Source organism: Agelaius tricolor, unplaced genomic scaffold (genome assembly GCF_023055355.1).
Source record: "Agelaius tricolor isolate 1412-34295 unplaced genomic scaffold, bAgeTri1.0.p SCAF_41, whole genome shotgun sequence".
Classification (NCBI taxonomy): domain Eukaryota; kingdom Metazoa; phylum Chordata; class Aves; order Passeriformes; family Icteridae; genus Agelaius; species Agelaius tricolor.
In genome coordinates this window covers 585,169-607,335 of record NW_027269301.1, presented here as the reverse complement: position 1 = coordinate 607,335, position 22,167 = coordinate 585,169, and the positions used below count along the sequence as shown (strand labels likewise).

The following is a 22,167-nucleotide window of genomic DNA, read 5'->3' as shown; positions in this document are numbered from 1 at the left end:
TGGAGGGGACCAGAGGGTCTTGGACAGGCCCAGAGAATTTTGAAGGGGACCAGAGGGTCTTGGAGGGACCAGAGAATCCTGAAGGGGGCCAGAGGATCTTGAAGGGGGCCAGAAGGTCTTGGAGGGGGCCAGAGGGTCTTGGAGGGAACAAGAGGGTCCTGGAGGGGATCAGAGGGTCTTGAAGGGGACCAGAGGGTCTTGGAGGGAACAAGAGGGTCCTGGAGGGGATCAGAGGGTCTTGAAGGGGACCAGAGGGTCTTGGAGAGGATCAGAGGGGCTGAGAACCAGAGGGTGAGGAGAAGCAGGCGGACACGAGGCGGCGCAGGAGGGAGATGCGTTCATTCCGCGCTGCACTGAGGGGTCCCTTCTCCTGTGCCACTCTAAGCCGGGTTCCCGGCCGTGCCTGACCCTCTGTCCCCGCGCCTTTCCTTGCAGACAGCATCATTAAATCCTGCTCCTACAAATCCTTCTGTGACCAGGCTCGGCGCGGCGGCTCCGGCGGGGCCACCGTGCGCTGCTGCTTCAGCGACGACTGCAACGGGCCGGCGGCTCGGGGCTCCCGGAACGGCGGGGGAACGGCCCGGCCTCCCCCCGGCGGGCTCCTGGCCACGGCCCTGGCCGGGACCATGCTGCTGGGCTGGCTCTGAGCTCCCGCTGCTCCTGCTCTAGCCTAGGGACGGGCGGGATGCTCCAAGGGAGGGTCCCAGCGCCGCCGGTCCAATAAACGCTGTGAGAGAGAGAGAGAACCGCGTCCGCAGCCTCTGCTTGCCAGGGAAAGCAAAACCGAGAGAGAAAGCACGGAATGGAGCTGGTTCGGTGTGTGATGGTGTTCACAGGGGTTTTCAGATGAGGGAAGGGATGAGGATCTGACTCCATGTTTCAGAAGGCTTGATTTATTATTTTATGATATATATTATATTAAAACTATACTAAAAGAATAGAAGAAAGGATTTCATCAGAAGGCTGGCTAAGAATAGAAAAAGAAGGAATGAATAATAGAGAGTCCGAGCCAGCTGGACTGTGATTGGCCCTTAATTAGAAACAACCACATGAGCCCAATCCCAGATGCACCTGTTGCATTCCACAGCAGCAGATAACCATTGGTTACATTTTGCTCCTGAGGCCTCTCAGCTTCTCAGGGGAATAAATCCTAAGGAAAGGATTTTTCAGGAAATATCACGGCTACACTGCACGGGGCTCTGGCTGCTGGTGGAATCTCCAAAGATCCCGTGGCAGAGACGTTCCCTGCCCCGGGCTTCCCTCATCTGCTGTTGGGGTATCTCAGTGAGCGCCAGGGGCTTGCACCCCCACACACGTTACAGCACAAAAACGCATTGGAGAGTCTGGGAGAGCTGCCAGGCTCTCGGAACGAAGGGAGAGCAGCGCTGTGAGTCGCTGCCGTGTGACCGTGCCCGGAACGCAGCGCTGCCCTGTGGGCTCCGGCGGGACACAGGGGCTGCGAGAGGAGCCTCGCTGCGAAAACCCTGAAACAGTTTCGTGTTTGCAAAGGGAGGGAAGGGGAGAGAGGGAGGGCTCGGGACCTCCAGGATGCCGGGAGAAGGCAGCAGCGGGGCTGGCGTGGCACGGACAGGGGCTGCGCGTGTCCGTGAGCGAGATCCCCGCGCTGCCTTGGTTTTGCTGTAAATCTTCTGCTGCACCAAGATCGGTTTCACCGCGCCGGGAGAAAGTGCATCGGGGCCAGATGGAGTTTCGGAGAGGAAAGTGGGGCTTCCCCGGGGGCAGCGGGTGTTTCCTGCTCCCAAATCCACCCGGCAGCAGCTTCCCCAAGAGATGCTCTTGCAGGAATCGCCAAGGGGGCGGCTCATCTCTGTCAGTGCCGGCCTCGAGCACCGCCCGAGTTGTTTTGTGCCGGGTCTGGGGGGATTCACCGGGAATGGGGTGAATTCCCCGCCCGGGGGACGCAGAGGACCCGCAACAGGCGGCACCGGGAGGGCACCGGGCTGCCCCCAGCCCTCCCACCGGCGGAGCCGCGGGAGGGAGGCGGACAGACGGCGATGGGACGGACAGACGGACACCGACCCCCCCGCCCCGCGGAGCCGCCCCGCGCCCCGCACTCACATCCGGGGCCGGGTTTGCTAATGACAGACGTAATTAACCCGGAAAGAAGCGACGGCGGAGCCAGGGGCACACCCCCTCCGCCTCCCGGCCGTCCGTCCGTCTGTCCGTCCGTCCTCCTGTCCTCCTCGCAGCGCCCGCCGCCCCCCGCCCGCCCGGGGCGCGCAGCCCAGGGACGCCGCGGGGTAAGTGACACCCGGGGGGACACGCGTGGCCACCGAGCCGCCTCCAGAGACCCCACGGGCCGGGCTGGGAGCCCTCAATGTCCCCTCCCCACCCTCTCCCTGCCCCCGAGCCCCCCGCGCTGCAGGGTCCGCGCCCCGCGGCTCCGGACAGCGCTGGTCCCCCTGTCCCTGGCGGAGGCTCCGCTTCCTGCAGCTGCACCATCCGTGCCGGGGCTGGAGCGGAGCCCTCCCGGTGCTCGATGGGGGCAGCGAGGGCGGCTCTGCCCCGGGGGAGCTCCGGGAATGCTGCAGGCACCGTCCTCGCCCGAAGCCCGTGGGGTTGGAGGCAGGCTGGTGGCGGGGGTTTGCAGCTACTCTGTGTGCGTTCTCCGAATCTTTGCGGCCGATGAAGAGCTGTACGCAGCCTTCCTCCCGACAGGCTGATAGTTTCATGAAGGCAAAGATCTGCCATTAGTAGGAGCGAGTTGCTGGGCGTCTGTCTCGTGGGTCGGGGCAGACGCGGCCGCGTGGGAGCTCCTCTGCAAGCGCAGGTGAGAGGAAGCGCTGCTGCAGCCGCTGCGGGGCACCGGGCACGTCCCAGTCCTCCTGGAACGGAGGGAGGCTCCTCCAGGTGTGAGGGAGGACGAGAAGGACGCTGTGGCTGCCCACAGGTGCGCCGGGTGCTGCTGTGGAGGGAGGTGCCGAGGCGATGCTTCCCGGCAGCGCGGCTGCGATGCTCCAAATGCCGGCTCCCCCATGGCATCGGGGTTTTTCTGCTGCTGTGCCGGGACAGAGCAGGGCACGGGCAGCCGTGACCGTGCAGGGCATCCTGAGGTGCTTCCCGGAAAGTCTGGCTGGGTGGCTGCACACGAGGCCTCTGAGCCACCCTTGGGTGCTGCACGGACAGTGCCCTGCACCTCCTGCCTCTCCCTGGGGAGCACTTCCCTTTGGCCCAGGCGGGCAAGGGGGTGGTGTTGCTGTAAATCTTCTTCTGCAGCCCAATTGCTTGCCTTGTTATTCACAGAGTCAGGAAAGGGATGCTTTTTGTGGTGGGATATTGTGATTTAAAAAGCTGGCAAGCCAGTTGCTTCAGAGGTAGGGAAGAGTCCTGGAAGTCTCTGATAGGCTTCACTAGGAAATTAAGCATTTTCTGACCCTCCTGGATTTCCTTAGCACAGCTGGAGATGCTACTTTTATCATTTTCCTATGGAAAAGTGCAGTTCTTTGGTGGCTCCAGAGAGAGACCATTTGTGTTCTGTGGTCGGTGGGATGCGAGGGGACAGGAACTTGGCTGACTTGGGGCAGAGTGTGGGGCAATCCCAATCTCCTCTGCTCACAGCTTTGGGCATCTCCAAGTGCAGCCTGAGGTCAGTGTGCACAGGAGGGATGAGTTTGCAATGAAGGATGGTGGTGGGAGGACATGGAGACCCCCAAGAGGTGTCCCATGGGGCTGGGGGCCCATCTCTGTGCTGCCTGTGGCACATTCTGCTCCTTCCTCATCCATCTCCTAAGCAGAAATCCCTGGACCTTTGCTGTCAGCAGAAGGAAGGGTTTATGAGGTTTGCTCTGAACGTGTTGGTATGGTTGAAGGTACCTAGGGATTGGTTTTCCGTGTGCTTCCCCACCACAAAAATAACCCCACAAAAGAGCAGTGAGCCTTCAAGTGCCCACAGAAACCCTTGTGCCAGGGCACTGTCGTTGGTCTAAAACAGTCTCTCCCCCTGCAGCAGCATGGTCCCCGTGAGCCAAGATACCCATCTCTGAAATGTTGAGATCCTCACAGCAGGTTGACTCCTTTTCTGCCTCCTCTACCTTTGCAGCTGCACCCCAGCTCTTGCACAACCCTCACCTCCCCGGGCCCCACTCCACTGCAGCTCAAAAATAGTATTTCCTCCTTTTGCTGCATGAGTTCTTTTATTTGTGTAGCTCTGCTTCTGGCACCTGCGTGATCACCACTCACTCTCCTGCCAGACAAACCACACTGGGTTCACTCACATCCTTTGGGTAACGGCTGCTCTCATCCCTGCCCTCCACCCTGTGCCCTGGGCAGGGGGACCCATCCTGCCTCCCCTGGCCCCTTGGTGCTGGTTCTGCTCCTCACACAGGGCTGGGAGTGATGATGGTGCTCCTACAGCAGCCCAGGGGCCTTGAAGGATCCTCCAGGGTGAGGGGTGCTGGTTCTGCTTCCCACACAGGGCTGGGAGTGATGATGGTGCTCCTGCAGCAGCCCAGGGGCCTTGAAGGATCCTCCAGGGTGAGGGGCAGTGCTGGGCAGGGTCCATGCCCCTGGCAGAGCTGGGGACACAGCGTGGCCCTGCTGGGATGGGTCATTGTTTTCCCTGCTGACTCGACATCCTGGCTGCAGGGATTTTCTGCTGGAGTTGCAGATTGTTCCCCGTTTCCTGGGAGTGTGCTCAGGCTCTCTCCAGCACTCTGCTTTGGGATTATTGCTCACCACAGCTCTCAGGGATCTGGTGTCTCGTGGCAGATCCTTTGTGGCTGCTCTGGCCTCGCTCATGGGGTTTGGTGGCTCTGGGGGCTGGCAGTGGTGGGTTGGACGTTGTCCCTCCCATCTCCCTCCAGAGAGCTCAGCTGCGGCTGAGTGGCTGTGCTGGCATCCTGGAACACCTGGGACAGGTTGGGTGCTGTGGATGTGGGGGCAGAGCACCCACCTGGCCCTGCCTGCCCTCATCCATCACAGGAGCTGTGGCTCAGTGGCTGTGCTGGCATCCTGGAACACCTGGGACAGGTTGGGTGCTGTGGATGTGGGGGCAGAGCACCCACCTGCCCCTGCCTGCCCCCCTCCATCACAGGAGCTGTGGCTGAGTGGCTGCGCTGGCATCCCAGAACACCTGGGACAGGTTGGGTGCCACGGATGTGGGGGCAGAGCACCCACCTGCCCCTGCCTGCCCCCATCCATCACAGGGTGATGCCAGAAGGAGCCCGGCATGCCGTACCTGGACCGACAGAACCGGATCTGTGGCTTCCTGGACATTGAGGAAAATGAGACCTGTGGCAAGTTTCTGCGGAGGTATTTCATCCTGGACACCCAGGCCAACCACCTCTTGTGGTACATGGACAATCCTCAGGTGGGCATGTCCCTAAAGCTGGCAGTGGGTCTGTGGGCACTTCCATGTTGGGGAACATGAAACAGGAAGGCCTTATAAATATGATTGTCTGGCAATTTTGAGAATATTTTGATATTTTGATATGATTGTCTGGCAATTTTGAGAATATTTTGAGAATATAGAAACTATAAGCAAGATTGAAATGAAAGCAAGATTTGAGATCTTTTAGTTGCTGAACAACTGGAAAACAATGGTGTGGCTGGCTGAAGGTGATCTCTTTTGATGGAACAAGACTCTTTGCTTGCAGACAAGTCCAAAAGTCAGAGCAGACCCTACTAGCTTAGCAGAAAGGGTCTAAAGAGGAGTTTTTAAGGTTTAAAATGTAACACAGTATAGGAATGTAGTGATTCTTATAGGCTGTATGTAAATGCTATAGGATTTGTATCTTGTAGTAGATTGGTTAGTGAGAATCAGAATATTCAACACAGAAGAAGATTTATTGTATTGGAACGGGAACTTCACTCTCATCCCCTTTTACTCTCTTATGCTTTTGCTCTCTCACCCTCTCATCCTCTCTCCCCCTCTCTTCTCTCAGGCCTGCTCTGAGCTGTGCCTGGCAGCTCCCAGCAGGGCCCTGCCCTTGGCCCTTTGCAATGAACCCCAAATTCCCCACCTGGCTGCAGAGATCTCTGCTCTCCATCCATCCCCACCGTCCTGCCCCTGACACTCCTACACATCCCACCTCCCTGGAGCAGGCATCACCCCAGGTCTCCCCAGGCCCCTGCCTGCTGTGTCAGAGTGTCTCTCATGACCAGGCTCCAGCCCTTCTGTGACCTCTGTGGTTTCCAGAACTGTCCCAAGGAGCACAGCAGGGCTGCTCCCACTGCTGAGGGGTCTGGGCTGAAGCAGGTGCAGGACAGGGAAGTGGCTGAGGGAGGCAGCTGCTGCCTGAGCCCAAGGGCACAAACGACAGGCTGGATTGCCCCTGCCACCTTCTCCCTGTCATTTACCTCCCACTGCTGCCCTGTGTTGCAGAACCTGGCCATCGGAGCGGGTGCTGTCGGATCTCTGCAGCTGACCTACATCTCCAAGGTAATGTTGGGGTGGGGCACAGGGAAGGTGAGTGCTCCCTGATTTCCCCTTATCCCTGTGCCATTCCCAGGAGAGGCAATGGGAAGCACCCAAGGCCAGCTGCTGGTCCTGCCTGGGCTCCATCTCCCTGGGATGAAGCTGAGCAGGGAGGGACCCCCCAGCACAAAGATCCTGGAGTGGCACGGGACAGGGTGCAAGGCTGGGCTGCAGGAGGAAGAGGAACTGCTCTGCTGTGAGGAAGGCCAGGGGGTGGCCAGGGCTGAGGGGGGACAGCAGCGTGGTGTTGGTGTGAGCTGGGCAATCGGCTGAGCAGTGCTCCAGGAGCTCTCCCCGTGCTCACAGGGCAGTGCCCTGAAGGATCAGACCTTCTGGAAAGCCACCTGTGTGTCTCAAGGGGGTTACCCAGTCTCCTTGGGAAGGCAGGAGCAGTGCAATGAGGCAGAGCTGTGGCTGTGTGTGGAGAGTGGAGCTGCCACCATCCTCCTCCTCCTCCTGCAAGTGGCCCCTCAGCTGCTGGGGGGGAGTGTGGGGCTGGTGGCTGCTTTATCCTGGAGCTGGATATAGCCTTGGACAGATCTTCCTGTTCCTGCTGAATCATGATTTATAAATTAAGCGCAGATGAAGCAATGCTGGGAGGCCGAGCCTTCCCCATTTTGGAAAGAGCCTCACAAATTACATAGGTTTTAGTTTAAATGAAAATTGCTGCAGGACAGCATTTGGTCACAAACTGTGGGGTTGGGTTCTGTCAGTGGCTGGAACTACCAACAGTAAATACACCAGAAAAAGGGAGGTTTGCTTGAGAAAACATATTTAAAGCATTATGGACTGGCTTTGAATGAGGAGGACTGTCAGAATAAATACTCCACAAATGTTGTTTGTGGAGCCTCAAGGAATATTATTCTTATATAAACGATTCCTACTCTTCAGGGAAAAACCCCCACTATTATCCCTCAATTCTCTTAATTGCTGATGAGAGCGACTGTGTTAATCCAGGAGAATGGATGTTTTCAGGTCCTTTGAAAGCTTTCTGTCCTCTGCTGTGCAGCTCAGCCAGTGCCTGAGGGGATGCAGGGGATGGAAGCCCTGGCTCAGTGCTGACCTTCCCCTGGGAGCCAGCACCCTGTGCTGCATGTGCTCTGACACGGGCCAGTTCCCTTCAGCTGCCACAGCTGTGCTGCAGCTCCAGCTGCCCTCGTGTGTCCGGGGTCCTGCTCAGGGGTCCTGGCTGAGCCCAGGCAGGGAGCAGGGTGGGTGGGTGGACACTCCCAGCTTTTCTGCCCACCCCTAGCACGTGCTGTTATCTCTAATTTTTCTCCCTGATTTGCTGTGTCACAGGTTAGCATTGCCACCCCAAAACAGAAGCCTAAAACTCCGTTCTGCTTTGGTGAGTGAGTGGGGTTAGGTGGGCTCAGTGGGGGGACAGCCTCCCACGGGAAGCTGCAGTGTGGGTACCCCATGGACCCTTCTGAATCCTTCTCTCCTTGTCCTTCCTCCTCTGGCAGTCATCAACGCTCTCTCCCAGCGCTATTTCTTGCAAGCCAGTGACCAAAAGGACCTGCAGGACTGGGTGGAGGCACTGAACAGGGCCAGTAAGATCACGGTAGGTTACTTCATGCTCCTCTCAGTTGTTCCCTCCACCATCCCCAGGGATCCTTATGGCTGAGGTTTGCTTGTGCCTCTTCCTTCACCCTCCCAGCCCAGCTGTGGGGGACAGCAGCTGTGCCCCAGGAAGGTCCTGTGGGAGCCATCCAGGCCCTCCTCCTCCTCCTCCTCCTCCTCCCGTTGCTCCTGCTGGCTGGGATCTGGCCTCACTGTGCCTGTCAAAGGCTGGCTTTATTGTGCTTCAGTAACTTATTTATTCCGTTTTTATTCTCCCTGGAATGCTGGCTCTTGTGGTGAGGCAGCGAATCACTGTGGGGCACGGCGAGGCAGGGGCTATGCCTGCATCCAGAGGGCTTCATCTGCCACCTCCTGTGCTGTGCTGCTGTGCTCACAGGGCCGTGAGCTGATGGGCACTGACCCGGTGCCTGCTGCTCCTGGCAGCGTGGGATGTGCCCTGCTCCCTCCTGGGCACTGCCAGGGCATGGGCTGGGAGCTCCAGGATGGATTCTGCCTGGATAGGGGTCTCTGGGAAAGGGCTGGGGGCTTCTGCTGAAGGGGCTTCTTCTGGGGGCTCACCTGCAGTGAGCAGTAGATTGTAAATCAAAGATGACTCCAGCAAAGGGGAGAGAGAATGATGCATCTGACTCCATCTTCAGAAGGCTAATTAATGACTTTATTATACTATACTAAGTACTGAATCTGCCTTGCACTCACTCTTGCTCACAACTGCCCACACTCTCATTCTCTCGTGGCTGTCCCATGACAGCCCCACACACACACACACACACCTGGCCCTGACAGGCCAAGGGAACAAAACATCCTCACTTTGGGTGACCAATCTCCATATTGCATTCTACTTTGGCACAGCAAGCAAGATCAGAATTGTGTTTTCCCTCTTCTCTGCTTGTCTCACAGCTTCTCTCTGTTCAGAGGGCCTGTGAATACAACAGTAGGGCCAATGCATAACGTGAGCAGAGTTTTATTAGGTCATGCACTGATGCGTGTTGTTTATGGTGTGTAAACTAAATGTAAGGAAAAGTCATGTAAACAGTTGGATTGGGGCCTATCCATGGGTTTTTTCTTTAAAATCCCTGGAGTGCCATGGTGTAGTCTCTGGGAAACTCATCTGCAAGATCAGACCTGGCTTATATTTTCTTTCTTTGTCTGCAAATACATTAAGTGTGACAACCTTTGCACCTGCAGCTGCCACACAGCTCTGGCTCGTGCCTTCTCTTTCTTGGCCACAGACTCCATCTCCAGAGCTGTAGGCAGAGCCTGCCTGGCCTCTGTGTCTGGCTGTACTGTCAGCAGTGTCCTCCAGGGTCGCTGCCTCTGGGCCAGGGGGATTCTGCCAGGCTGGCAGAGCTGGGCTGACAGCACAATAATGAGATGCACCTTCTGCTTCTGCAAGAAGCCGTGGTGCTTTCCATGGCCTGATTTCGGCCAGCCCTTCCCCACGCTGGCTGTGTCCCAGCTGGCCAACCGGCTCGTCCAGCCCTTCAGGGAGGAGCTGGCCCTGGCTGGCTGGGAAAGCCGGGGATGTGGTGCTGCTGTCACTCTGCCCTGCTCTGGGGGAAGGCAGTGAGGGGTGGCATTAGGGCAGCTGACGTGCAGGGCTGGCAAGGGAAGCTGGTTTTCATTGCTTTTTACTAAACTGCCTTTGCTTTCTTTGCTTTTTACTAACTAAACTTATTGGAAACTGCCCTTTCTGTCCAAGGGAAGGAGCAGGGAAGGGAGAGGGGAGGATGGCAGTGCTGGGAGCTGCGTTGCTGCAGCCCAGCCTCTGCCCAGGGGTGTGGGGCCAGGCAGGGGGGGCACAGCCAGCTCTGGGGTCACAGCAGTGCCTGGCTCAGCCTCGTTAGCCAGCCCCAGCTCCTCATTAAGCCCGGCTGTAAATGGAGCGGGGACAATTAAAGGAGCAAGTGTCCCACAAACTCACTGAGCTGCAGAGGCGAATCACAGGCGCCTGTGAAGGGATGCTTTAATCACTGAGCTCCTCTCATCTCTCCTCTGGGTGTCTCCTGCTGCCCAGGGGGGTTCCACACCCTCCCTAACTGGGGTGCTGGGCCAGGAGTTGTTTTCTGAAGGGATGTGGCTGCATTAGGCAGAGATGGGGTGCCCAGCATGGTCACCCTGTGCCCCTCATCCCTTCCTTTCTCCCACAGGTGCCAAAGGGTGGCAGCGTCCCACCGGCCACAGAAATCACAAAGCCTCCAGTGGTGCCCCAGGCCCAGGAGAGGAAGACCCAGGTGGCCTACAAAACTGAGATTGTTGGGGGGGTGGTGGTCCACACGCCCATCTCCATCAACCAGGTGAGCTGGTTTGCAGTTTCATTCCTGGAAACAGCGTGCCTGCAAGCCCTTTCCTCTGCAGGTATGAATGGCTGCTCTCAGCACCCTGAACACCTCTGCTTTTTCTCACTCTGAAGTCTGATGAGGGGGTGTGAGGAGGAGAAGGTCATGAATCTGCTCCACTTCCTGGCCATCACCATCCAGCCACCCACGTGTCTTGGGTGCAAATCCTGTTTAGGTACCCAGGGCAGAGGAGCCCTGTGTCTGGTGTCCCACCACAGCAGCCACAGGGACTGTCCCAGGGCTGGTGGCACCTCTTGCTGTGGCTCTGCCTCCCTTCCCTGGCACGCAGCTGGGCGTGCACGTGGCCATCAGTATCTCCCATGTTCGGGCACTTGTCCAGCTCTGGGTCTCACTTCAACTCTTATCAGTGGCAGCACTAAAAATAGAGTGGAGACTTAGGTCATTGCAGCAGTTTCTGCTGGCAGATGCTCTTAACTTCCCTGGCCACAGGGTTAGGCAGGGTGCAGAGGTGTAGGGAGGGCTGTGGGGTGCAGAGGGGTTTTTTGGAGGTGGTGCATCAGCTGCCAGAACATTTCTGTGCTCTTGCTGCTTTCCCCCCCCCGTGTGAAATGGCCATTCCCCTGCTGCAGCTTCCTGGGTGTGTCTGTGGTTTCCTGGCTGTGCTGCTGCAGGACTGCACAGGGGAGTCCCACGCTCAGGAGCATCACCCCAGCCTCGGGGCGTGTGACACTCCTGGCTGCAGGAGTGTCCCCAGCTCTGCTCTGGACACCCCCTGTGCAATGCCCAACAGAGCTGGCACTGGCTCGGGGTGTGGGTGGCATCCCCATCGTGGTGCTGCAGCTGTGCTGCACTGCTCTCTGCAGGGCTGGGCAGCACTTTGAGGCAGACAAAAAGCTGCTGGTGTGTCCTGGGGACACGTAAGCAGCTGTGGAAGGTGCTGGGCAGGCAGGTTCACCCAAACCGCAGTCCCTGCTGTGGGGCCATATAAGGCTGGCAGCGGCTGCCATGGCAATGCTCAAACCTCAGCCCGGGGAGGAAGGGCTCTGAGGGATGGGGAAGAAGCTGAGTGCAGAAGATGTTTCATCTCAGCCATCCTCTGTGCTGCTGGGGGGAAGGGAGGGCACTGCTGGGCTGGGTCTGGCCTTTGGGGTGCACTGGGATCCCAGTGCTCCTGGGGTGGGTCTGGCCTTTGGGGTGCACTGGGATCCCAGTGCTCCTGGGGTGGGTCTGGCCTTTGGGGTGCACTGGGATCCCAGTGCTCCTGGGGTGGGTCTGGCCTTTGGGGTGCACTGGGATCCCAGTGCTCCTGGGGTGGGTCTGGCCTTTGGGGTGCACTGGGATCCCAGTGCCCCACTGCTCCTGGGGTGGGTCTGGCCTTTGGGGTGCACTGGGATGTGCTCAGGGGAGCCAGGGCTGGGTGCTGGGCACGTGGTCGTGACCACAGCCCCTTTGTGCTCACAGCACTGAGCACTGCACTTGGGAGGGACAGCCTGGGGCCAGAGGAGGCACAGCTTCCCTTCCTGAGCTCCTAACACCCAAGTATCTGTGGGAGAACTTGGCTCTGAAAATGAGAATCAGAGACTTGATGGCTTTTCTGAGCAATTTATTCCTGTGGTATATTGCCTTCTCTAAAGCATTCCTTTCCAACTTGTGTTTGTCTGGTGGTCCTTGTTCTCCTCATACCTTCAGTGATGCAGTTGAGTCACCTCTGTGCAGGATGAGCCAGGCAGGTGGGCTCTGTAAACTCCCCTGCTGCAGGGGATTACCTTCAGCCCTCAAATTGCTTCTCTGCAGCCCTTCTGATTCCTGGTTTTTAACACATGGTTGCAAGAGGGGGAATAGCACCAGGGAGCTGCACACAATGACAGAACATCAACTCTGGGCTCATTCCCTGCCCATGTTCAGCACCTCCACGAGCCCTTGGCTCGCACTCTTCACTCGGGGCTTGTGTCCGGTGGCTTTTCCCTGCAGCTGGCTGTCCTGGGCTGCCTCCCTGCTGACAGGGGCTGTGTTCTCCCTCTGCAGGACGGGGAGGGCAGCGAGGTGGGCACACACCCTCTGCTGAGGCGCTCGCAGAGCTACATCCCCCCCTCGGCCACCAAGCCCCCTGCCGGGCCAGCCCCGCTCAAGAGCGGCTTCTGTGTCAAGCAGGGCAACGTGGTGAGTGCCAGGCATGGGCTGGGGCTGCTCTGGGGGTGCTCTGGCTGCAGGACCTCCACAGAGAGCGGCAGGAATGAGCACCCAATCTCCTGCTCTTTTCCAGAGGAAGAGCTGGAAGCGGCGGTACTTTGTTCTGGATGAGTTTTCCATCAGTTACTACAAGTGTGAGCAGGTGAGCAGCTGCCCCAGGACCCCAGCAGGGCTCTGGCACCTCCTCCTCCTCCTCTTGGGGGGGCACATGCCCACCCTGGGGCCAGCCAAGCCCAGCACTGTCTCCTCTCACCTCTGCAGGACAAGGAGCCTTTGCGTTCGATTCTCTTGAAAGATGTTTGCAAGACCCATGAGTGCCTGGTCAAGTCTGGGTAATGCTCCCACCCCTGTTTCCCTGCCCTGGCCCCAGGCTGGCTCAGGCCAGAGCAGCCAGAGGGAGCTTGGGCTGCTCCAGCTGCTCATGTGGGGTGTTTTCAGGGTCCCCTGTCTGAGAAGGAAGGAAATGAATCTGATTCCATGTTCTTAGAAGGCTAATTTATTATTCTATTCCATTCCATTCTATTCTGCTATACTAAAACTAAACTAAAGAATAGAGAAGGCTAAAAAGATCCCAATGAGGTCCAAGGTTTGCCTTCAATATGTTCCTCCCTGGCACACTCCAGATTTGAAGATAAATACAGGTTTTTTTCTGTCCACGATGGCTGCTGGGGTGTGACTGTCTCTTTCTCACTGTTTCTAGTGACCTCCTTATGCGAGACAACCTTTTTGAAATCATAACGAGCTCCAGGACCTTTTACATCCAGGTGAGCAGCTGAGGCCAGGATAATTTTTGGGGCAGAAAGTTCAGCTCTCAAGAAATGAGTGAACATGAGCAGATGGGGCTGTAACACACGAGTGTGAGGGAGAACTGTGGGGATTCCCTTCTCCCTTGGGATTATTTATAATAGGGGCTGTTTGTGGGAAATCATAACGAGCTCCAGGACCTTTTACATCCAGGTGAGCAGCTGAGGCCAGGATAATTTTTGGGGCAGAAAGTTCAGCTCTCAAGAAATGAGTGAACATGAGCAGATGGGGCTGTTACACACAAGTGTGAGGGAGAACTGTGGGGATTCCCTTCTCCCTTGGGATTATTTATAATAGGGGCTGTTTGTGGGAGCAGAGCTGAACTTTGGCAGTGCCAGGACAGCTGAACCTCACTGGGGCTGCTGTGTTTGCAGGCAGACAGCCCTGAGGAGATGCACAGCTGGATCCGGGCAATCACAGCCGCCGTGCAGGCCCTGAAAACCCGCCCCAGGGTAGGTGACAGACTTTCAATTTCACCTTTACCGTCAAATGGAGATTTTACCAACGTGCAAGATATTTATTCAGCGGATTATCTGCCCTGTCCCTGCAGGAGATGTCCTTTATGAGATCCACCTCCGTGGCCAGGCCCGGCGGCTCCGCGGGCCCCTCGCAGCTGCGGCCGTCGGCGGAGGAGCGGCGATCCTCGTGCAGGGCGCCCTCCACGAGCTCCTGGCAGCCCTGGACGCCGGTGCCGCGGGCCGAGGGGCAGCAGCCGGGGCTGGGGGCGCTGCCAGCCCCGCTCAGGGACTCCTCGGTGTTGGTGCCAGCGCTGTCGGAGCGCCAGGCCGGGCCCGGCACGCGCCTGCGGCACCGCTCCGAGCCGCAGCCCCTCAAGGAGAAGCCGTTCGCCTTCGACCTGGATGATGAAAGCATCCGGACCTCTGATGTCTGAGCAGGGACCAAGCCTCCCCAGGGTCTGTTTGGGACGCACAAAGTGCCCCCTTCCCTCCAGCACAGCCCTTCCCTGCGATGCAGGATCTGTCTGCACCCACGTCCTGGTGCTCTGTGGGGCGTGGGGTCCCTGGCTGCTCCTGCCCAAGCCTGGCCCCCGGTGGTTCCATGTCTTGGAAGGTGCTTCTGGCGCTCGCTGTGCAGGGCAGGAGGTGCTGGGGACCTGTACAAGGGGACATCTTCAGCAATTGCATTGTTTCCCCCACAAACCAGGTCTGGAGGAAGTGGCAGGAGGTTTTGAAGGCATGACGGGGAGTGTGGCCTTTCTTGTGTTTGTCAAATGTTTCTCTCCCCTTTTCTGCTGCTCAGATTCCCCAGGGCAGAGCTGGGAGCCACCAGCTTGCAGCTGCCCACACAGGGGACTCACTGCAGCTTCCCCTTAGAGTGACTTAATCCCCTCAGAGACCGGATCTTCCCACTGCCCACACAAGGGTTTATCAGCAATCTGTTGGCTTTTAATTATGTCTTTTTATACCTGTGGCTCCTGTTGAACCCCAGCCTGGGCAGGTGCTCAACCCCTCCAAAGGCTTTTGGTACTTCCTGAGCATGAGCCAGAGCAACAGCAGCTCCCAGGTGGGAGCATCCTCAGGTGTGATGTTGGTTTTGCACTACACACACCTGGGCAGGCACAGGTAGCTGTGCCAGATGGTGAAGGGCTTTTAGTAAAAAGCAATGAAAACCAGCCCTGATGGAGCTGGGCAGACTTGTCCGGCCAAGTCCCCCACTGCCTGCCCGAGATGGAAAGCAGCAGGAGTTTCTAGAGCAATGTGAATCGTCATTTCCATAACCAGATGAGCTCCTGTAGGTGTGATAAATAGTGTGTAGAAAATCCAGGTGTTCCCTTGGCAGAGATCTGATACCTTCACCCCACGAGTGTGTGCAATCCCCGCGTGCTGAGCGAGAACTCAGCTCCCCTTTCACTTCCCTGGCTGTGGCACGTCCTCTGCTCTGCAAGCTCAGCCCAGTGTGTTCCCCAGGAGCAGAACATCTGGTTTGCCCCAGCCCTTTTGGGGCCTTCAGCTGTTTGACAGCTGTGCCTGAGCCTTGATTAGCCTGACTGACCTCAATGTGATGCCAGTTGTACCTTCCTGCCTCGGTCCCCGTGGGGCTGCTGTGGGATGGGCACAGCACAGGTACCTCCCTGCTGCTGGGGCAGGCAGGAATGGGGGAGGCAGGAATGGGGTCCCCCAAGTTCAGTGGGAAGAGAGTCTCAAAGGGGATTGTGTGCTGAAGAACACAGACACCATGAAAATGAGTGGGAATCAATGCAAACGGTACAGGGGCGAGTGTTAATGTTATTTATTTGTAGCTACCTAGATCCTGCTGTTCCTTTTTCTGCTCCTTTTTGCTCTATTTGCACTAGAGTTTGAAACTTTCATTTTTTTAGGCTGACTTGCTGTTTGGCTCCTAACACTGTTTCAGGAATGTTTTAGTAGTTTGGCAAGCCCATCCATCAGAGAGTTGCAGCGCTCTGATCTCAGTTTTGGAGAGCAGGGAATGCAGAGGGACGATGGTTCTTTCATGCAAGGCCTTGGAACCACAGGCTCTTGAGTATTCCTGGTGCTTGATAATTGCACAGTTTCCTCAGGCCTGGGAAGGTAAAGCAGAGGCTTGTTGCACAATTCAGGTAATTATCCAGGAGCAGAAACTACCAGCAATATTGCAACATTCCTCTTGCTGGTTCCCACCCTCCTGCATCCCCAGGACAGCAGAGAGGCTGAAGGTGAGGTTCTAACAAGTGTGGAGCTCAGCTGGGCTCCAGAGCCGTCCAGAGCACAGGTGCTGTTGGGAGGGAGGGATTTCCCTCCTGTTCCAGAGGGCTGGGTGGGTGCAGCCAGAGCTCGATGGAGCTTTGTGGTTCTTTTAAAGCAAACTGGTTTCCCCTCAGCTCTGTGTTTGCTCCTGGCATCCCCCCAGAGCTGCTCCCTCCTGTGCTGTGGGGCTTTGCTGGGTGTGGTGCAGATTTGGGGTGCCTTGTGGGGGGCAGAGCGGTGGGAGAGAAGGGTTTGCTATTCCCACGTGGTTCCAGATGTTTCTGGAAGTGCTGGCTGGGGATTCCAAGTGCTCTTAGGGCTGGGGCAGTGCTTGTGACTCCTGGGGTGGGGGCTCCCTGCTTCCCACCCCTCGCCTGTACATGCTGCAATGCCCTTTCTCCCCTGTTTTTAAATAAAGAAGGAAATCCCAGTTATGTCTATTTGCACTGTGTGTTTTGGGTAATGCTGTCCCCACCAGGGTGGGGGGACAGGGCAGCAGCTGGGGAGAGCCCAGGAGCACTGCTGGCTGCTCCCCATGCTCACAAGTGCATGGTGAGGGCAGGGACATCACAATTCCTTCTGGACCAAGGTCCCAAATGTTCCTCGGGGAGGAGGGAAGCTGCTGGACCAAGGTCCTGCTGTGAGCTGGCAGTGGGGAGCTGGAGACATTGCAGCTGTTCATGATAGTGGCCTTTGCACATGGGATTGTTTTTTGTTTTTCTTTCTGGGTCACTGCAGAACTTTTTCCCCCTCCATGGATTTTCCAGCCCTGTTGTTCTGCTGAGGAATGGCATTTTCAGGACAAAGCTTCCCCCTGCCTCCCCCAGCTGAAGCTGCCAAACTAGGAGCATGTGTTTGCTGTTTTATCTCAAATATGACTGGACATTTGCATACACAGATTTTGTGTCTGGCTCTGGCTGGGACCTGTTGCAGCTTCCTTTTCCCATTTTATTCAGCTTGGTAAGTTTTTAACCTGCAGCTGGTGGGGCTTCCTCTTTCGGGTGTGAGTTTCTTGCACCCTTTGTGTGCTGCAGGTGCCCTGTGCTGGGGCTGGAGCACCCAAAGGGTGCCTGGCACACACACAGGAGCTGCCCCATGGCACCTCTGGCCCTTTCCCAGCTCCCAGTTGTCAGGTGGCCCATGACCCCATGGCCTTCATCTCTGTGTGGCTGTGATCTACTAATCCCCAAAGTAGGTGCAGTCAGCTTCTTCCAGATTTTATTGTTTGTTTGACCCCCTGTGTTTTCAAGCTCTGATTTCTGAAGCTGTCACTATTTGCAGTGGGAAGCCAGATTATCTTAAACAAGCAAAATATATCCAGTCCAAGGTTGGTACAGAGTCATTATCAAGAGTAACTGTGCACCCTGAGTTACAGTCCTGTAAGTCCAGTTTGTGCCAGGCTGGTGCTGGGAGCGAGCAGAGGCACCCAGGGGCTGCAGCTGGGGCCAGCCCTGCCCCTCCTCAGTACACCGTGCACCAGTTGCTGCCATCACTGGGCATCAGCCCCCCGGTGATGAGCAGAATCAGATCCACAAACCACCAGATGCCCAGGCCCCCCAGCGTCAGCAGCTTCCCCACGGCGGTGCCGGTGTGGCCCAGGCAGAACCGATCCACTCCGAAGCAGCCCAGGAAGAAGGAGTAGAGCAGAGTGGTGATGAAGTAGTGGCCGGTGTACCTGCGAGAGAAGATGCGGCGGGGTCAGCGAGTGTCAGCGCTCCCCGCCGGACCAGCCGTGCTCCCGGGGGGCTCGGTCCGGTGGCTGCGGGAGGGGACAGGGACTCTCCTACTTGACGCAGGGCCGGCTGCCCCGCAGAAAGCTCCGCGGCTCGGCGCACTCGATGCCGTCCAGCGCCCGGCACTGCACTCGCGTGTGATCCACCTCGCCGTGGGCCTGGCCGCCGAACTGCGGCGGGGGCAGCGCTCAGCGCTCACCGGGGCCCGGGGGGCACCGGGGCCGCCCCCGCCCCGCCCTCACCTTCACGCAGCCGTGGCCCAGCTCCTGCTGTGCCGTGGCGTTCCCGCCGTGGTCCACCGGCTCCTCGCACTCCACGAACTCATCGGGGCTGCGGGGAAGGAGCGGCTGGTGAGGGAGCCCGGGAGGCCGCGCTCCCGCTCCCGCCCCGGCCCGGTGCTCACAGGTAGGTGCAGAGGACGAGCGGCGCCCGCGGATCGCTGTAAGCCCAGGCGGCGGCGGGCGGCCCCGGCGGCAGCTCCCGGGGCTCGGTGTCGTTGCCCGGGAGGCCGCGGCCGTGCAGCAGCAGCAGGTTCCCGAGCAGGAGCGCGGCCTGCCCGCACAGCAGCGCGTACCCCACGGGCGGCGCCATGGCGGCACCGCCGCCCCGCTCGGCCTCGGGCCGCACCGCCCGCAGCCAGTGGGCGCCCGCCGCTCCGCTCCCGCAGCCAATGGGCGCCCGCCGCCGGCCGCCCGCAGCCAATGGGCGCCCGCCGCTCGCAGCTGGTCGGAGAGAAGCGGAAAAAGCTGCGGAAGCGGCAGCGAAGGGCGTGGCGGAGGGAGTGCGCGCCGGACGAGGAGCTGATTGGCTGCCGAGGGGCCTGGCGGCCAATGGGCGAAGGCGAGGGACGGGGCGTTGGTGCGGCGCGTGTCGCTGCCGCCGCGCGCGGCGCTCGGGACCGAATCCCGGGGCGGAACCGGCTCAAACTTGGCCCGACCGGGGCCGAACTGGCTCAAACGGGGCCCGGCCGGGACTCGGGGACCCCGGGACCCCTCCCTCGGGGGGCGCCCGCCGCGCTCACCCGAAGAGCGGACACCCTTCGCACCGGAGAAGGGCTCTCAGGGGTCTGCGTTGCCGGTAACGGGCAGCGCGGCGGCTCAGCGACTCATTCCGTCCGAGCTGGCCGTTGTGCTGCGCGGCTCTCCCCAGTGCCAGCCCGCCCTGTGAGAACGGGAGGCAGCCTAGGACTGGGTGCATTTGTGCTCTTTCCCCCAGTAAATTGACTCCGCTTTGCCATTACTTGCTCCTAATATGATGGGTTTGTCAGGTGTTTGTTCCTGATTTTTCTGGAGGATGATGCAGAGCTCTGAAGTTGCCCTGGCAGGTTGTCCACGGGTGACTGGTGGAACAGGGCAGTATGCTTGGTGCTTGTAGAGGAGGGCAAAGCCTGTGATGCCTTCTCATTCTGGGGAATTTCTCGTGCTCACCTGTACCTGTGGTATTGCCCGGCCGGGCATGGTGTGTTCTCATGTGCTTCCAACACATTATGAAAAGGTTCTTTCCTTAGAGGGCTGATGGGGCACTGAACAGGCTCCCGAGGCTGCCAGAGCTCTAGGAGGGTTTGGACAACGCTTCCAAGGATGCACAGGGTGTGGTTGTTGGGGTGTCTGTGCAGGGCCGGGACTCGGAATTGATGATCCTTTCCAGCTCAGGATATTCCACGGTCCGTGCTGGGTTCCGGGGCGGTGCCGGGCCGTGGCGGGCCCGAGGGGGTCGGTCGGGCACACGGCTCCGCCCCGGGGCGGCGCAGCGCAGGCCCCGGCCCGGCTCCATAAGGCCGCGGGGCGGGCCCAGCGCCCCACGGGAGGGGCGATGTGGCCAGGGGGTGCCATGGCCTGGGCCTGGAGCTGCCTCTGTCGCCTCCTCGTCTTCCTCATCTTCCTCCTGCCGCCGCCGGCCGCGCCCGGGCAGCCCGCGGGTGAGTGCGCGGGGCCGGGCCGGGCCTGCCGCCCGCAGCCCGCTCGGCGCCCATTCCCTTTCCCGGACAGCGCCATTCTCCTTTCCCCGTCCCCTCCGGAGGGTCGGGCACCCCCTTGTCACCCTTCTCCTGCCCTCGAAGGGGTCCGGTGGGGCAGAGCCCCCCACAGCCTGGCCAGAGCGGGGGTGCTGCCCGCTGGCCCCGTGTGCCCTGCGGCGGCTCCCGGGGGTGGCCGGTGCCACCCGCAGCAGGCGGGTCTGTGGTTGCCAGCACCACCTGTGCCCTGCCCAGCATCGCCAGTGCTCAGGAATGCTGCGGAGGGCCCGGTGGGACCGCGGGGCTCCGGTGCCGGGCCCATGGAGCTCCAGACGGGGAGCTGATCCCGGCATAACGGGGCTCCGGTGCCGGGCCCATGGAGCTCCAGACCGGGAGCTGATCCCGGCATAACAGGGCTCCGGTGCCGGGCCCACGGAGCTCCAGACGGGGAGCTGATAACGAGGCTCCGGTGCCGGGTCCTTGGAGCTACAGACGGGGAGCTGATCCCGGGCTAACGGGGCTCTGGTGTGGGGCCCATGGAGCTCTAGGCTGATTCCGGGACAGTGGGGCTCCGGTGCCGGGTCCGTGGAGCTACAGACGGGGAGCTGATCCCGGGATAACGGGGCTCCACTGCCGGGCCCATGGAGCTCCAGGCTGATCCCGGACAGTGGGGCTCTGGTGTTGGGCCCACGGAGCTCCAGACGGGGAGCTGATCCTGTGATAACGAGGCTCCGGTGTCGGGCCCGTGGAGCTCCAGGCTGATCCTGGGCTAACGGGGCTCTGGTGTCGGGCCCACGGAGCTCCAGACAGGGAACTGATCCCGGGCTAACGGGGCTCTGGTGTCGGGCCCTCGGAGCTCCACGTGGGGAGCTGATCCCGGCGGCGGCCTCGGGTCCCAGCACACCTGCCCGAGCTCACAGGTGTCCCGCGGCTCTTTGCTCCTCCATCCTCCCAGGAGCTCTGCCCGGCTCTTGCACCCCAGCAAAGCCCCGAGATGTGGGGCTGCCCGGTCAGTGCAGGTGGCCTTGGCCATCCAGGAGCTCGGGTGTGGGGCAAAGCTGCCCAGGCTGCTGTCCCCAGGGAGGGAGGGAGGGCAGAACTCAGTGCCATCGTTCTGTGTGGCTTTAAAGGACTTGGCCCCGAGCTGTCCTTAGGGATTGTTTATGAATTGAGTTGGTTCTGTTTATGGGCCCTTATGGTGCTGATTCCAGGCTGTACATGACAGGCAGAAATGTCTCCTCTGTCGTTGTTTCCCCCTCCTAAAGGGACACGTGCACTATGTATAACTTTTGTGTTTGTCATTAATGCATGTTTTTATAGTCAGGTCTTCCCAGCTGAGGAATATACAACTTGGTACTGATGCTTTGTGCTGGGGACAGTGCTTATGTGGTGTGTGTCTCTCCCTGATGGATTCTGTGCTGGAATCTCTTCCTCTCGCTTGCTGTGTTGTTGCTGGAGGGTGTGTGAGCTGTGTGAGGTGAAAGTCGGCTTTGAGAGCTGGTGCAGCACATTGGGAGCTGCCTGACTGGAGGCCCAGGAGTGATGTCTGGAATTATGCATCTCTGAGGTGCTTGTGCTTCCAGTGGGTGCTCGGTATTTTAGGAATAAGATTTTTGCTCCTGCCTGTAAGAAATAAACACTGCCATTTCCGATGGTGGATGGTGGTGTTCCTCTTTGCCTTTGGAACTCTTTGTCCCAGCTATTAATGCTAAACCTTCCATGAAATATAATAAACCTCCCTTGCCTGAGTGTGAGCATGAAAGAGAGGGTAGAAACCTCCAGCTCTTGGGTTATAATGTAAGTGCTTTTGACACACATAGGGATGTAAGGCAGGAGTGGAGTGTTACCAGAGACCATTATCTGCAAATTCCTGAATGACCATAATCGCATAGTGGTGTGTAGCCTTAAGGGATTTGTGTGTATGGCTTTTCCTCTCCTGTTGGTGTCCATAGAAGCCTTCAAGATTTGATTATATGGATTAAAAAAAATTCACAGGCAGAGGCTGCTTTGTGCTACTCCATCTCTTTCGTGATACTTGGTGTCATACACACACCAGGATGTTCCAGCCAGGCTTGACCACAATTCTTGAAGTGTCTAAATGCTTGGGTTTAAATTTCTGGGGAGAGAGGGTGTTTGGTTAAGATAATTCTTTTGTTCAGATCACAGAAAACACAGCACTGCCTCACCCATATTGCAACAAATCTGGGACAATCATTCAGCAAAGAGTGAGTTTGTGGTTATTTCCTCCACGTGAAAAGGAAAGAGAGGAAAGACATTTCAGTGTAGCTAACGTTGCCTCTTGTGATGCCTTGCTTTTGGAAAAAAGAAATTAGGATCGTGGCTTTAGAGTTTCTGCATGTCTTGATCATTATTATTTCACAAGCTAAAAATATAAAAAAAAGGTAAGAATGTGCATTTCACAGTTCCCTTTGGTGGCCAGATGTAAAGCCAGCGATGTCTCCAA

The 22,167-nt window shown here is 58.4% G+C and overlaps 3 protein-coding genes across 4 annotated transcripts in view; 2 read left to right on the top strand and 1 right to left on the bottom strand.

Moving 5' to 3' along the window:
• Positions 1–1,495: 1,495 nt before the first annotated feature.
• PLEKHA2 (pleckstrin homology domain containing A2) lies at positions 1,496–16,450 on the top strand. 2 transcript variants are annotated; one of them, XM_071454788.1, is made up of 12 exons: positions 1,496–2,261; positions 5,166–5,329; positions 6,344–6,400; positions 7,736–7,784; positions 7,903–8,000; positions 10,168–10,314; positions 12,343–12,477; positions 12,581–12,649; positions 12,769–12,839; positions 13,208–13,271; positions 13,686–13,763; positions 13,862–16,450. In XM_071454788.1, exons 2-12 carry the CDS (start codon positions 5,189–5,191, stop codon positions 14,201–14,203), a joined length of 1,251 nt encoding a protein of 416 aa, XP_071310889.1. In that variant the 5' UTR covers positions 1,496–2,261; positions 5,166–5,188; the 3' UTR covers positions 14,204–16,450. The 2 variants fall into 2 exon arrangements, with proteins under 2 accessions (XP_071310889.1, XP_071310890.1); XM_071454789.1 differs by lacking the exon at positions 1,496–2,261 and adding an exon at positions 2,276–2,791.
• A 767-nt stretch (positions 16,451–17,217) lies between these two features.
• Positions 17,218–18,406, bottom strand: TM2D2 (TM2 domain containing 2). Its single transcript, XM_071454790.1, has 4 exons — positions 18,153–18,406; positions 17,992–18,079; positions 17,804–17,919; positions 17,218–17,691 (listed from the first exon to the last, which is right to left on the bottom strand). The coding sequence occupies exons 1-4, from the start codon at positions 18,338–18,340 to the stop codon at positions 17,478–17,480; spliced, it is 606 nt and encodes a 201-aa protein (XP_071310891.1). The 5' UTR covers positions 18,341–18,406; the 3' UTR covers positions 17,218–17,477.
• A 1,066-nt stretch (positions 18,407–19,472) lies between these two features.
• LOC139603823 (disintegrin and metalloproteinase domain-containing protein 9-like) overlaps positions 19,473–22,167 on the top strand; it is a 29,696-nt gene continuing 27,001 nt past the window's right edge. The window contains exon 1 of the mRNA XM_071454787.1: positions 19,473–19,667. Within this exon, the coding sequence (XP_071310888.1) occupies positions 19,562–19,667 (106 nt within the window). The 5' untranslated portion in view covers positions 19,473–19,561. The remainder of the gene's footprint in view (positions 19,668–22,167) is intronic.